At 39.1% G+C, this 15,807-nt stretch overlaps 1 protein-coding gene across 1 annotated transcript; it reads left to right on the top strand.

The window, feature by feature from the left end:
* The first annotated feature begins 4,055 nt into the window (after positions 1 to 4,055).
* LOC120572785 (coxsackievirus and adenovirus receptor-like) lies at positions 4,056 to 13,995 on the top strand. Its single transcript, XM_039822223.1, has 5 exons — positions 4,056 to 4,126; positions 8,706 to 9,062; positions 9,448 to 9,804; positions 10,232 to 10,612; positions 12,475 to 13,995. Exons 1-5 carry the CDS (start codon positions 4,078 to 4,080, stop codon positions 12,627 to 12,629), a joined length of 1,299 nt encoding a protein of 432 aa, XP_039678157.1. The 5' UTR covers positions 4,056 to 4,077; the 3' UTR covers positions 12,630 to 13,995.
* Positions 13,996 to 15,807: the final 1,812 nt, after the last annotated feature.

Genomic DNA, 15,807 nt, shown 5'->3' with positions numbered 1-15,807 from the left:
TAAACCCATACCAAACATTTGTACTGCTTAAAATGATTTGCTACAGAACTTTGAGAAAATCATAATACTGATCCATAATTCAAGGAATGATATATTTGATTAAATGCCATCTCATTAGTTGTGATTCTCTGAAATTTTTTATAAAATATCTTTATCTGAACTGCAATCTGCATATTTTTCTAGCATTATAGCTTTGTTTATCTATGTTACATATGAAAGCTGTTAATTGAAATAAATGAATAAATAAAGTTTTGTTAAACTGCCCATATTCAAACTGTACACAGTCAATTTCTCGCATAACACAGTCTCAGAAATGAGTATTCGAGTTTTACAACAATTGATGGCCAATTGCACATTTTCTCCGATATGTTGTCGGACTTGGAAGCTCCAGTCTTATGTGACAGCCAGCTGGCGGTGGCCGGGATCGCTTGCCTACAAGCGGCCAGTAATACTCACAGCAACCGCTGTCAGCTGTAAGTCGTTTCCGACCCTCCCACCAGCCGTTGGGCCACGCCTACTCATTTAAATTGACAATTGTCACTTCTAAATGAAAAGCTTAATATTAAATAGAAATCTAAAAGGTGAATTTTAAAATGTCAATATCAAATGTAAAACATAAAATTCAAAAGATAAAAAATGCTAAAAGAATACATTTTTTTTCTATTTGAGATTTAAATTTTAGTATTTCCATTTAAGCTTTTCCATTTCACATTTAATTATGGCATGATTTTTCCTAGTAACATAGTAAAATAATACTATTTTGAATTAAAATGATTGAAAAAAAAAGTATCTTACTTCGTTTTGTCTTTGTACTTTCAATTTGAATTATGAATAAATATTCCCTCCATATTTTTGACTGTAAACAAAAACCAAGTTGTGACCAAGTTCAATAAATCACTTAAAATTCAAAGAAAGTAGCCTAGTCGAAATGAATCTTGTAATGCCTTTTGTGAAGGATTTCATAAGGTCTTGAGGCAATCTCACAAAAATTGCCATATTTATGGTAGCCTAAGGAATGTATAAATCTGTAATTTTTTACTGTTAGAAGGTTAAATAATTTAATCTGGAGACAAATATCTTCCATTCCAATTATCTTGTTGTACCTTTCATCAACTTTAAATAAAACTAGAACTCACAGACAGCAGTATTTATTCATTTATTTCAATTAATATTCATATTTGCAAATGCGGATAAACAAAGCTATAATGCTAGAAAAATATATAAATTGCAGTTCAGATAAAGATATTTTATAAAACTTTTCAGAGAATCACAACTAATAAGATGGCATTTAATCAAATGTATCATTCCTTGAATTATGGATCAGTGTTATGATTTTCTCAAATTTCTGTAGCAAATCATTTTAAGCAGTACAAATGTTTGGTTTGGGTTTAGTCCCACATTTCCTGTACTCAAATATGTCAGTCATTTCCAGGAACTATGGACCAAAGTCTTTTTATGGCACCTCCAATTTCATATTTTGACTTGTTTTACAACAGAAGTATGTGACTTTGCTTCCAAAAATCTACAAAATTATACAGTAAAATTGTTTCATTTTCAGTATGGGGGTAGTCAAAGATGTCCTCTACTCAAATATGTCAGTCATTTCCAGGAACTATGGACCAAAGTCTTTTTATGGCACCTTTAATTTCATATTTTGACTCATTTTACAACAGAAGTATGGGACTTTGCTGCCAAAAATCTCCATAATTATATCGTAATATGGTTGGATTTACAGTATGGGTGTAGTCAAAGATGCCCTCTACTCAAATATGTCAGTCATTTCCAGGAACTATGGACCAAAGTCTTTTTATGGAACCTCAAATTTCATATTTTGACTCGTTTTACAGCACAAGTATGGGACTTTGCTTCCAACACTCTCCAAAATTATACAGTAAAAATGTTTCATTTTCAGTATGATAGTATTGAGTGATGCCCTGTACTCAAATATATCAGTCATTGCCTGGAACTATGGACCAAAGTCTTTTATGGCACCTCCAATTTCATGTTATGACTCGTTTTACAACTTATAGTGGGATTTTATATTTGCTAATAATATGTTGGAATCATGTTAAGGCATTTTAATTTTTTTTTTTTTTTAAGACTAAAAAATGTACAATAATTTGGAGGCCCCCCTGCAATGACTGAGGACCCCCTTTGGAAGATCTCTGCCTTACATTACTTTTATACTTTAAAGGGATACTTTACCAATTTAGCATTCAGCTTTGTATCACTAGAAACCCGATAGTATTTCTGAATGACCGTTCCTCCCTCCCTCATGTCCCCCTGAGACGAGAGATTTCTGCATTTGGGGCCTGGAAAAAAATCTTCCGATGACGTAAAATGACGATTTTTGCGTCATTGGAAGATTTTTGGGCCAGAGGCAAAGGACTACAGCCAGTAGTAGGATCTACTTCCGTATGTTTTCAACACGCCCACAGGGGGTTGGACTGCCGAGTCTGGCCGAGGTATTCCGAATGAAAACGACTGTCAGCCATCTTGAATCTTAGCTAAACAGGCTCTCGGTTTTCACCAGAAAACATTTACAACAATTATCTGCATTCAAACAACCGCACGTGTGTACCACCGGGATACATCGGTACAGATCGGAGAACATGGAGGAAACGTTATTACAGACGGAATACTCGGCACACTACGTGAGCTTCGCCTGCACGGAGACCAGCGGTGTCGCTCAATGCCGCTAGCTGGCTAGGGGACATCCTCATCGGCTAGGTGGAAAGCTAACGCTAGCTGTCCACCTGTCCCAGCCATCCTGCTTGCAAGTGTCTGCTCATTAAACAACAAGCTGGACAACAGTGTACCGGAACCGGGACTATCCAGCTACCAGGCTGCTCTCGCCGGCCCGTGGAGGTGGACTGGTGTAGAAATAAAATCCAACTAGCTACTGCTAACTGCTGGTGGAGCTTGTGACTGTTAAATGCCGACGATTCGACATTCCACGCTAATTCACACCTGTGTTTATACTCCGTGTTTAGCTACACCAATGCTAGTATGCGTTAGCTGAACTTTCGGACATCCTGCTTGCAAGTGTCCGCTCATTTAGACCACAAACTGGACTACATCCAACTTCAACGACACTCCCAACGTGAGTTCAGAGACTGCCGTGTTTTTGTTGTTGTGGAAACCTGCCTGAATAGTGTACCGGACTGTCCAGCTACCAGGCTTGCTAGCCCTCCGAGATAGAGATGCTCTGTCGCCAGGTAAAAGAGGTGGGCTGTGTTAACACCGAGTGGCGCAGAAATGTGGTGATTTGTATCCATTTAACTGCTAACTGCTGGTGGAGTTTGTGACTGTTAAATGCCGACCATTCTACGTTACACACTAATTCACGGCTGTGTTTATGCTCGGTGTTTACAGCCCACCAAGCGCTAATGCTAGTATGCGTTGGCTGAACTTTACGGAGCCTATAACGTGTGTGTACTAAATGTAGCCTGTTTCGTATGTCGTTTTTATATAATGTCGTTTTTATATATGTTAAATGTGTAACACCACTTGAGTCACGATGAAACGTTGTTTCGTGTATATGGTTGATATGACAATAAAACACGCTTGAGTTGAGTTGAATGCCTCTGTCGGTCTGTCCGGGTCTGACAAGCGGTAGGCGTGGCTTGGGAGTGGACTCAAAGCAACGAAGCAGGTGCATTCTGGGAGTTGGTGTTTTTCATCCATATAAGACCAAAACACATTTTCTGTCTTTTCTCGGCCTAGAAGGCACCAATTTAAAAAAAGATTTCACATTTCTACTACATAAGTGACCCAATTTAAAGATATATTCAGCTTTCCAGCGGTGAAATATTCCTTTAAGTAGTTTTGAAACCATTACTTTTACACTTTTACTTGAGTAAAAAGCTTGAGTTGATACTTCAACTTCTACAAAAGTCTTTTCAAACCCTATTATCTATACTTCTACTTGAGTAATGAATGTGAATACTTTTGACACCTCTGCCCCCATACTTTGAGAAACGCCTACTCCCTTTTTCTGTAGTAGATGCTAGATCGGAGCCGCATTTCCTCTTTTCTCTGTAAATGATAAACGGTGGATCTACGTTCTCTCAGCTTATGGCTCCATTTCTGTTCCTGTTGTTATTTCTCTCTGGAGCAACTTCTGGTAAATATCAGCTTTTATTGATAAGTTTTATGTAACATTAGACATTAAATGTTTTATCGTCATGGGCGTACATTTCGTCTAAACACATTTCTCAAGAGCAGTTATTGACTGGGACAGAAATAATACAGCTGATATAGTAGTTGTATATGTTCTGTGTAGTTGCTGAACTCTAGTCAGTAGTCTGGAAAGCTGTTTAATTCTCTCTGAACATTGGATGAAGAGATTCTTCTCTGTAATACAGATGATGCTGAACAGACCGGGGTGAATTTAGTTTAATGTTTGACATTCGTCGGTTTTCACGGATGTTACGTTCAATAGGTCAAAGCCTAGATTGCACTCAGTTTCAGGGCATGTTGGAGAGCTAATTTAGACAGACTTATCACAGTTATTTTTAACTCAAAATCACCAAAAATGACACGCACTTGAGAGCGCAAAGAACTGAATTATGTCCCTAACTATAGAGGTAGTTAGGGACCATCGTAAAATTGCAACGCCACTCATTTTAATCTTTATTAACTTTTTTGTTTTACAACATAGAAATCTCAAACCACTTCCATTAAAGAGAGGGAGAGCCATTAAACATTTCACCCTTTTGAATTAGTAAAAATATATAAAGATAAATAGAGATGTAGGCTATAGTTACCAATAACGATAGTAGTTTCAACCATTTTCTGATTAATGAATATATTGACATGAAACCACCTGTAAAACCACCCCTCACAGATTTCACAGCTGTTAGTTTGTAAGAAAAATCCTTTGAAAATACCTTACCTGATTTAATGCAAATTTAAAGATTATTATTTCAACACGTTTCTCATTAATGAATATATTGACATCCAACCACCTGTAATATTTTCCAAACATCATCTCAAAACTTGCACAGCCTTTATTTTGTTTTTAAGTCTTTAGCAAATCCCTTAGCATCCTTATCAGTGACCAATTGTCTATAAAATGCATGTTTAAAGGTTATCAATTCAGTAGGTTCCACAATTACGAATATAATCACATCAAACCACCTGTAATAGGTCTCACACATCCTCTTACAAATGTCACAGCTGTTATTTGGTGAAAAAGTCTTTAGCAAATCCCTTAGCATCCGCATAACTGATCTATTGACTATAAAATGCATATATAAAGGTTACCAATTTAATAGGTTTCTAATTTCTGAATATATTGCCATCAAACCACCTGTAATATTTCTCAGACATCTTTTTACAACTTTCACAGCTGTTAGTTTGTGATAAAGTCTTTAGCAAATCCTTTGGCATCCTCCGCAGGGACCTATTGTCCATAAAGTGTATATTTAAAAAAAATATTTTAGTAGGTTTCTTATTAATGATTATATTGACATCAAACCACCTGTAATATTTTTAAGACATCTTCTCACAACTTTCACAGCTGTTAGTTTGTGGAAAAACTTTGAAAATACCTTATCAATATCCCTGATCTGTTGGCTATTTAATGCATATTTAAAGGTTATTATTTCAACACGTTTCTCATTTCTTAATATATTGACATCAAACCACCTGTAATGTTTCAGACATCTTATCACAACTTTTACAGCTGTTAGTTTGTGAAAAAGTCTTTAGAAAATCCCTTAGCATCCTCATCAGTGACCTATAGTCCATAAAATGCATATTTAAAGATTATCAATTTAACAAAAATTACTTAAAACAATATGTAAAAACATATTTACAAAGAAAATGCACAGCACACCAAAGAGGCTAACCTGTTGTGCTTTTGGGACAAGACAACCTTGCCAGAGGGCCTCCTTGTGTACTGAGGCCACGCCCCATCAGAATATTAAATTCTGTGTTCAGCAATAAACTGAACAGCGCAGACTGCCATGTCCCAGTGCCGGACTCCCCAACAGGGAAACAGAGCCACACTCCACAGCTGCCAGCACCCCAACCACTGTGTCCAATCCAGCCACCAGCCAACGGCAACGCAGCAGCCCGCGCATCGATGCCCCAGTCACCAAAACAAGGAAATGAAACCCCCCGCCCCTATTCGGCCCCGCCACCACCGTCACCGCACCCCGGCACCCAACCCCATCCCCATCCCCATCCCCCACACAGTCCGCAGGCATGCTGGCCCTCTGTTCTCGGAGGCCTTTCTGTCCCCTGTCCCGTGTGGCCTCACCGTTCCCTAGCCCCATTTGACTTTTTTGTTCATCTGTTCGTCCCTCCTCCTGTCCCCCTCCGCCCTCCCTGGGCCGGTTTGCCTTTTTCGGGTGTCTTTGTCGGGTTCTGTCATGATTGTGAGTTCTGTTATGTTCTGTTTCCTGTTTTATTTTGAAGTCCGTCTTGTCTCCCTTGTCTTGTCTAGTTTACTTCCTGTCTTCAGTTTTCCCTCCCCTGTGATTGCCCTAATGTGTTTCACCTGTTTGCCCAGCCTTGTGTCACCTGTCCCTTGTTAGTCCTCATTACCTGGTTTATTTAGGGCGTTTTCACACATGAAAGTCCGAACCAAGGTTCATGTTTTTGTTACATTGTATACATTTGATCTGGTAAGTTTTGGTTTCACACTGCAGTTTTGCAAGCGCACTAAAGATCTATACGTGACAAAACTACGTCCTGCCGTCATCACATACGTGAGCTGCGTCTCCAGATAATTATAATTGATTGGTTTGTAGGCGGGCATCCCCGTCCCTCTCTCTGTGTCGGAGTTTTTTCAACTGACCGCTGCTCTCCCCTTTTGTTGTGATGTTGAGATGCAAGATATGGGAACTTTCTTTCTGGAGCATTTATTCAGAGACAAACTGAAACCTACACTGTACATTTACTACCACTTAACAAATAAACTGATGATGTATTCTCTGCTCTGATAGCCGACAGCTTTCTTCTTTGAGCGCAGTCACTCTCTCTCTCTCTCTCTCACTAAGCACCTGTTCCTTAAGGGAGCTTCCCCGGTCTTGTAACACAAGGGGAGCCTGCCAGAGCTTCTTGTATTTGGTCCGAAAGTCCGAACCATCCAAAAAATGCTTTCACGCTACAAACGAACCGGACCATGGTTCAGTTTGGTCCGGACCGAGACCACCTCTTTTTATCGGACCAAAATTTGGTCTTTTGATCTGGACCGTGGTCCGGGGGAGGTTTCACACCTGTAATTTTGGTTCGGATCAAACTAAAAAGTCTGAAAGTCCGGACCAAACGAGGTATGTGTGAAAACGCCCTTAGTCTCTGTGTTGTCTTTGTCTGGTATTGGATCATTTCTTTCTGTTTGCCCTGTTTCCTGTTGCTGTGTTTCCTGTTGGATGTTCTTCTCTGTGCTGTTGTGGATTCTGTTTTTCCATTTGTCCCTGCCTGGCTACCTTCCAGATGACACTTTGTGTAGGACTCTTTTTGTTTAAATAAATCACCTCTAACTGCATTTGAGTCCAGGCCTAGTCTTTCCTGACTAACCCTGACAAACATACCCTGAAACTGGGGGAAATCGAAGTATTGACACAGAGCTATTGAAGTTAACATCTGCGAAAACTGACGAATGTCAAACATTAAACTATCTTCACCGCGGTGCGGAACCGAGCCTCAGCAAGCTAACGTTAGCTGATGTTAGCGTTAGTTTAACATTAGCTAACTAGCCATCCGGGTGAACACTAGCTAGATTAGTAAAAGTAAACAGCTTAATGTTTCATTCACACACATATCGAAGTGATGAAAACCCATTGCTATCATCAGATGGGTTGTGACTTTATTCAGTTCATTTTCTGTCAACAATGAAACGTTACAAACGTTAGTACTAAAGCACGGTGGGTGGAATTAGCAGGCTAGCTAGCTACCAAACAAGCTAGGTAACGTAATGTTATTATCACTAACATAGCGGACTCATGGAGAAATAGCTACATCGGTTAAATTTCTTTTTACATGACTATTTTATTATTTACCTAAGCATAATCTGTATTAGAGAAAATAATCACTTCATCTGATGTTTTGTTTGCGGCCTATTTACTGAAGTTACCCCGGAGTTATTTGCGCCGGTAAATATATAAGATTCTGAACCCGATTCAGCAGGAACTCCATTTCTGAGTCACTGATCTTCCATTTTTTTTAACCTCTTACTGTATTGATTGAGTGTTAGTCATTAAGGTAAATTATGAATTATGTCTAAAACACAGTTTCAGATTCATGAAAGCTTTATTGTCTTTATGAGAACACAATAAAGGGATATTTCACTGTTTTTCTTCATATGTAGACCACATAAGACCAGGTCCAGATCCAAAACCACTACACCTAAAATTATCCCAGAGAGGCTAAAGAGTCTTGAAAACACAGATTCAAATTTGTGAAAGGTTTATTCTATTTGTGAAAATACAATGAAGGGAGATTTTACTGTTGTTGTTTTTTTACATGATGACAACTTTGAACAAGGTCCACATTGAAAACCACTATACCTAGTCTAGGTATAGTGGTTTTGGATTTGGATAGAGTTATGTGTGTTGGTATATATATATAGCGGATAAAGTGATTAATTTCCCTAATACAGATGTAACAGTTTAATGTGTAGGGACACACCTCTAGAGAACTGTTGAAACAACATGACCTTTTATTAATAATAGTAGTTTATTATTGTTTTTCAGACCTGATTGAGGTAACCGTGAACCATGGAGATGATGTCATTCTGCCATGTCAGGCTGCTGATTCCGCCATCATAGATGTAAAGTGGAGCAGACCTGACCTGGAGCCAGATACCGTCCTCTTATACAGAGATGGACACTTGGACACAGAAGACCAGCATCACTCCTTTAAGGGCAGAGTGGAGCTGGTGGACAGAGATCTGAAGGATGGGAATGTGTCTTTAATTCTGAAGAATGTGAACATACACGATGCTGGAACATACGAATGTCGAGCTGCACTAGGTGGTTCAGGACGTACAAAGGGAGACACTGACTCTGAGCCAATCAGAACCTTCCGTCTGCAGGTTCCAGAGCCAGCAGGTGAGGTAGTCTCTCTCAGTGAGTGTTTCTGAGTATCAGGTTGTAGCTGCAGCTCCTCTAGAGTCTCCCATGATGAGTTGGTCCCAGAGAGTCAGACAGAGAGACAATCAGGTCAAATCATCTTAACATTTAGAGAATATTTTACTCCTGTAAAAGTACGGTAAGACAAGTTACCTTAAACTTAAAGTACTTCTTACTTTCAATAAACTTTCCTCAAGTAAAAACAAAATGACTCAATAATTTACAGTTGAAAAATGTTCTTAGATAAAAGTAAAAAATAAGTCATTACAATTTTTAAATCGGATATATAGTATAGTATATAGTAATAATGATGGAGGTCTTTGAAGTACCATGACTTTTCTTTACTATTGTTATTGTTTTTCAGACATGACTGTGATACCAGTGCCTGGAGAAAATGCCATTCTGCCATGTTATGCTGATGATATCTCCATCAGACTTGTAAAGTGGACCAGAGCTGACCTGAAGCCAGATACCGTCCTCTTATACAGAGATGGAGACTTGAATACAGACGACCAGCATCCATCCTTTAAGAACAGGGTGGAGCTGAGGGACAGAGATATGAAGGATGGAGATGTGTCTTTAACTCTAAAGAATGTGAACATCATTGACTCTGGAATATACGAGTGTGGAGTTAAAACCGGTGATTCAACACGTACAAAGGGAGACACCGACTCTGACCCAATCAAAACCATGAGAATCCTTCTGCAGGTTCCAGACCAAGGTGAGTGGTTCTCTCTCAGGGAGTGTCAGGTTGTAGCTGCAGCTCCTCTAGGGTCTCCCATGATGAGTTGGTCCCAGAGAGTCAGACATAGACAGAGATGAGTAAGGTTGTTGTTGTTGTTGTTAAGGAGAAACAGAAATCTACAAATCATTTCTGGATATCTGATTTTTTTGGGATATCTGAAATTGAAAACCATGAATAACAAAAGTGACCGAGGAAGAATGACGACATGTTCTTTTTGAATAAGAAGAATTGAAATACGGATATCTGCAATATATATCCAGTATAGCTACTAAATGTTAAAACAGCTTGTCTGTGATGTGCTGTGGAAACAATAGGAAATAGATGTTTTAAACCAACGTGGTGCTGCAGTCACACATAACAATACCATGAATTTTATTGATTACTATTGTTTATTGTTTTTCAGACCGGATTGTGGTAACAGTTGATCCTGGACAGGATGCCATTCTGCCATGTCAGGCTGCTGATTCCTCCATCAGCATTGTAGAGTGGACCAGACCTGACCTGGAGCCAGATATCGTCTTCTTATACAGGTATGGATATTTGGATCCAGACGACCAGCATCCAGACGACCAGCATCCAGACGACCAGCATCCAGACGACCAGCATCCAGACGACCAGCATCCATCCTTTAAGGACAGGGTGGAACTGGTGGACAGAGATCTGAAGGACGGAGACGTGTCTTTAATTCTGAAGAATGTGAGCAGAAACGACAGAGGAACATACAAGTGTCTAGTTATAACCGTTGACTCTATGCAAATCACGATCATCGATCTGCAGGTTCCAGGTGAGGTAGTCTCTCTCAGTGAGTTTTTCTGAGTATCAGGTTGTAGCTGCAGCTCCTCTAGGGTCTCCCATGATGAGTTGGTCCCAGAGAGTCAGACAAAGAGAGAATCTGTTCAAAAGATCTTAACATTTAGAGAATATTTTACTCGTGTAAAAGTACTGGAAGACAAGTTACCTTAAACTTAAAGTACTTCTCACTTTCAATAAACTTTCCTCAAGTAACAACAAAATGACTTGAAAATTGACACTTGAAAAATGTGCTTAGATAAAGTAAAAAATTTGTCATTATAATGTTTTGATCGATGATCATTTCAGATATCCAAAACATTATTCTTCCTCAAGAAATAAAATTTTACATATTTGAAAACGGATTTCTTAGGAGGGAGAACTTCAATTTCAGATACAGTTTAGTTGTTGATAGTCATAATTTTAATTTTAGACATCCAGAATGTTATTTTAAATATTAATTAATACGCCCCCTAATGGCTGATCTTCGCCAAATTAAGTTTTGTGTTGATAGCAATTACTACGGCAGAGAAATTGCAATCAATCACAAATGTCCCCTTTGCATGCGTTATCTGCCAAAACACATAATCATTGATTATAGCGCCCCCTAATGGCTGATCTTCGCCAGATTTGGTACAGAGCCTAAGATCGTCATGACAAACAAGCATCACAAGTTGTGTTGGTAGCATTTACTGTGGCAGAGATTTCCCATTTAAATGCATTGATTTATTGGACAAAACAAACAATTATAGCTCCCCTTAATGGCTGATATTCACCAAATTTAGTACAGAGCATCGCAGTGGGATGTTGAACAATGTTCTCAAAGTATTTGCTGATAACATTTAATTTGGCCGAGATATGATATGTGCGTGGCAGCTAGCTAGGAAAATTTGTTTGTTCGTCAAATGCGCATACTTTAACATAGCAAAATTATTTTAATAACTTTTGGTCAGGTCCATCTGGAGATGCTATGTACCAGGTGTTGTGCGGTCGCACGGCCTAGGACAAGTTCAAAAAAGTTGGTTTTGTGCGACATTGCGAAAAAGATTTAAGCCAAAATGGGCGTGGCCTATATCATGTGATGAAGCTTGATTCAAGGAACACGGGAATGTAAGGTTTTCTAATGTGGAAGTTAAAGGAAAAAAACATTATAGCGCCACATGTGTAATTTTTGGTAGGTGAGGTCCATGACCCATTGTACATTGACACTGTTAATTTGAAGTTGCTCACATTAGTGCAAGTGGTAAATCCAAATCTGGGTCCCATAGGCCACCCCCACTTTGACGAATCAGTACTCCACTGTAAGCCCTAGGACTGATGATACCCTCAAAATTTCGAAAATATCGGATGAGCGGTTCCTGAGATATAAACTTTTCCACTTGTAGCACCCCCAAATTTGTTTTGGAGCCGCAGAGGTTCATGACAAACAAGAATCTAAAGTTTCGCGAGGATAGCATTTATTTTGGCCAAGATACGGCAAAAGTATGACAAACTTTTCTGCCCGTGATTTGCACAATTTTCATCCGCTAAAAAATATTTTGACTTTTTGTCAGATCGGTCTGGAGATGCTACCTACCAAGTTTCGTGCCGATCGGTCGCTTGGTCTAGGTGGAGTTAGAAAAAGTAGGTTTACAATAAATTGCTAATTCTCACGCATAAAAGTATAGGTGGAAATGGGATTTCAGGTAACGCGTGGATATGTGTATTTTTAATGTGTGATGTATGGTTTGGGAGTTATAGGGCCAAACTCGTATCTCTGCTATAGCGCCACCTAGTGGTGGAAGTTTTTTGTCCGAGGGATGAAGGCTGCTCCACAATCCACACATTTACTGACTCATATGTTTTATTCATCTTCAGGAAATTCCTCTCCTGTAGGCCGATACGTTGGACTGGCAGCCGGTGGACTGCTTCTTGTAGCTGCTGCAGTGGTTGGTGTCCTGATATATAGAAGACGTGAGAACAAGAGATCAGGACAACCTGCTGATGAAGCATCAGCCGATAACTTCATCTAACAACTCCCAGAGCTCTTTACACCTGACTGTTTTGTCATGTGTTGTATATACAACATGTCTATCATTACTGCTGTGGGTGTGAGGTCATGAGCTTATCTGCTATTTGGTCAGTTTGCCCCCCCCACCCGCCCATCATGGTGGGGGGGTTGTGTATCTGAGTCGGGGATCTGTATTATCTGGAGCTCTGAGATCCTCTAGGGTCTCCCATGAGGAGATGGTCTCACAGGAGGGTCAGACAGAGAGACCCACTTCAAATTACTTTTACTTTAAATACATTTTCCTCAAGTAAAAACTAAATTACTCGATATTCAAAAATGTGTTCAGATAAAAGTCAAATGTGTTAAAATGTTTAACAGCGGAGTGATGATTGAATGAAGAACATAGAGATGTTCAGACAATATCAACTCAGCAGTAATACACAGAAATGCTTTTCTCCATTAAATAGATTAAATTTGATAATATTATGTATGTAACAATAATCTACTCTACACTGAGCTGTATCCCTGCAAGCTCTCAACTGGAAATTATGTTTCTTTAGTTTGAAATATCAGCAGACGGAGCACCCACCAAATATCTTATAATCAAGTGTAGAGAGCTCTTCAACATCTGTTAGGGTGTTTTGGTAAGAATACATTTTATATGGAGAGAATTTTAAATGATTGTTTTCTGCTCGGCCATATGCCGTGTATTGCCTGCTAAGAATGTGATATTTTCAGCTAATGATTTAAAATAAATTAACCTTGAATATAGTTGATTACATTGTGAATATTGTTGTTATTGTAAATATAAAATCAGCTGATGCAGCTCAGAATATTTCAGAGGAACAGCGACGAGTCTGTCTCTAAATAAGACCTTAAACTGGATTACTAGGCTCGTTCGAGATGAGCCAGATCTGCGCAGAATTGATCACCGGCGATCGGCACCCAATGCATGCCGGTTAGATTTGTGTCCGACTTAATCCCGACTTGCTCTGATGTCATGCACACGTGGGCAACGATAATCTCACGAGACCAAGGCGTCCGCAGTTCTGTGACACAGGTAGACACAGGTAGGATTTTTTTCTCCGCCCCCGGCTGCTGCCGCCTGCTCTCGTCCGCTTTACAGGCGAGGCACAGTTCATCTCGAACGAGCCTACTATCTATGAAGTATTATTTCCATGATGTTTGTCAAAAGGAAATGTTATGAAATGTGAACTATACCAAAGTGATGAGATTTGAAATCAGTTGATAATTATTTAATATGAATGAATGGATGAAATAATAATGATCAGAGACATGATGGAAGTTTATAACTCAGTTTTAACATTTAGATCCCTTAATGCGCTTTAAACTCTTTTAGCTTATTTTAATAAATCTTTATTTTTCTACATTTGGATCCCTGAGTTGTTACTTTTTATATATTCATTGTTGTGCTTTTTTATTCTTTGAACACAAATAAAGCCGCTCCAAATATCCAACCTCATATTGAAGTTACAGTTGACCGAAAGTAAATGTGTACAGGACAAAGTAAATGTGTACAGGAAAAAGTAAATGTGTACAGGATGATATAAATGTGTACAGGGCAATATAATCCTGAGAGACTATGATCTGAATATGACAGAATCATTGGTGTCAGCTCAAGAGATCTTTGTCCAACACGTTTTTACAGTAATGCTGCTTTCTCATGTGTCGTATACTAACATACACTTCCCTTTATATATATTATGGAAAGCCAAACATACTTTTCCTTGTGTCAATGAAGAAAAAGGATTGTCTACCTTGTAACATAAACGTAATCATATATGTTGTGATTTCCCTGGCAGACAACTCACATAATGGAGTTGTAACACTGACAAGCTACAGCTAGAAAAGCTGCGAGTAAACAATGGCGACACCAAGAGCTCATTTCGGTTTCATTGACATTATTTATACTGCTCAGAGAAATATATTAAAAACACAATCCTCCACTTCTTCTCTCCTACGCTGTAAACATTGCCTTACCCTATTAATCTCGTACAATATACATAACAATAGCACTGATACTTTACTATCATTAGCTTACATATTACACATTTGGGAACCCAATAGCGGATGTTAGCAATTTTATGGTACCAAAATAATGTAAAACTATTATTACACTGTAAGGAACTCTCACGGACGAAGTCATCGCTTATTTCGGGTTCAGCCACCATAGGACTTAGAATGAGCTCGGAATGGGGGGGGAGGGGGTTAGAGCTTCTCCAGACACAGGGGTTTCTGGGCTTCAGGGTGGAGATTGGCTGACTGGCTGACTTTACCTAATCATTTTATTTGTTTATCATATAAACAATGTTTCAAAGGCCACTGGTTCTTACTGACAGTGTCACCGGTCAGTCCAGTTTATGGTAGAAATAAGAGCCATCGTGCACAACCTTGGAATTCTTTCTTTGTCCTGTAACCTGTATTGATGCTTTAAAAAAAAATATACACGGAAATGGCATCACAATCACCCAGAGCCCAAAGGGACACCTTCACAATTTCATACACGTAACCAAGCAAAAAGTACAGAGTATTTCACTCTGACTAGAAGTAGAAAGTGGCATGAAAAGTACATAACATTAATTGAGTACTTGTACAACACATTGTGATCTCTTGCAGGTTGTCTGGGGTTTTTCCAGGAAGCTTCCTGTAATGGTTTCTTGATGCGTGAGAAACTGCAAAGCTGTTGAGAATAGTGATTGAAACAGAGGAAGTGGTTTCTTTAGGGGGAACAAAAAACGACCCTGTATCACAGTCACGGTAACTCAGTTTAGACTCCACATAAGGTAATTTATTCAGTGTGAAGTGAGTCAAACATGAACTAATCTTTTAAATATCTGTCCAGTGCAACAGTCCGGCCCGATGAATAGGTTGTATAACCCTAACCCCAAACATAGTTTGAGCAAGTTACTCAATGATAAAACCATTTTAACTTCAAAATATTGAGGCTAAACTCTGATCTGATCTGGAGATTCAAATACTGACTGTGCTGTTGCTTTAAGAGAGACGCGATGTTCTTAATTTAGTTTCCTGTTTCAGGGCGTCTGGCTGCTGCAGAAGCAGGTCAGCTCATGCAAGGTACAGAGTATGTGCATCTTTTTTTTCCATGAGTTTGCTGCACACAGACAAGTCAATAGAGAAGTCTGCCACAATAACACTCCAATCCTGCAATAAAATCCTTC

The sequence above is a fragment of the Perca fluviatilis genome, chromosome 14, assembly GCF_010015445.1.
Source record: "Perca fluviatilis chromosome 14, GENO_Pfluv_1.0, whole genome shotgun sequence".
NCBI lineage: Eukaryota > Metazoa > Chordata > Actinopteri > Perciformes > Percidae > Perca > Perca fluviatilis.
This window is presented reverse-complemented; position numbering and strand designations above follow the sequence as displayed.

What these genes read in the sequence shown, in the direction of transcription:
- LOC120572785 (XM_039822223.1), top strand. Translation starts at nt 4,078, where the DNA reads ATGGCTCCATTTCTGTTCCTGTTGTTATTTCTCTCTGGAGCAACTTCT. An exon ending in TCTCTCTGGAGCAACTTCTG is followed by an intron (nt 4,127 to 8,705) that starts GTAAATATCAGC and finishes ATTGTTTTTCAG; the next exon opens with ACCTGATTGAGGTAACCGTG. An exon ending in TCTGCAGGTTCCAGACCAAG is followed by an intron (nt 9,805 to 10,231) that starts GTGAGTGGTTCT and finishes ATTGTTTTTCAG; the next exon opens with ACCGGATTGTGGTAACAGTT.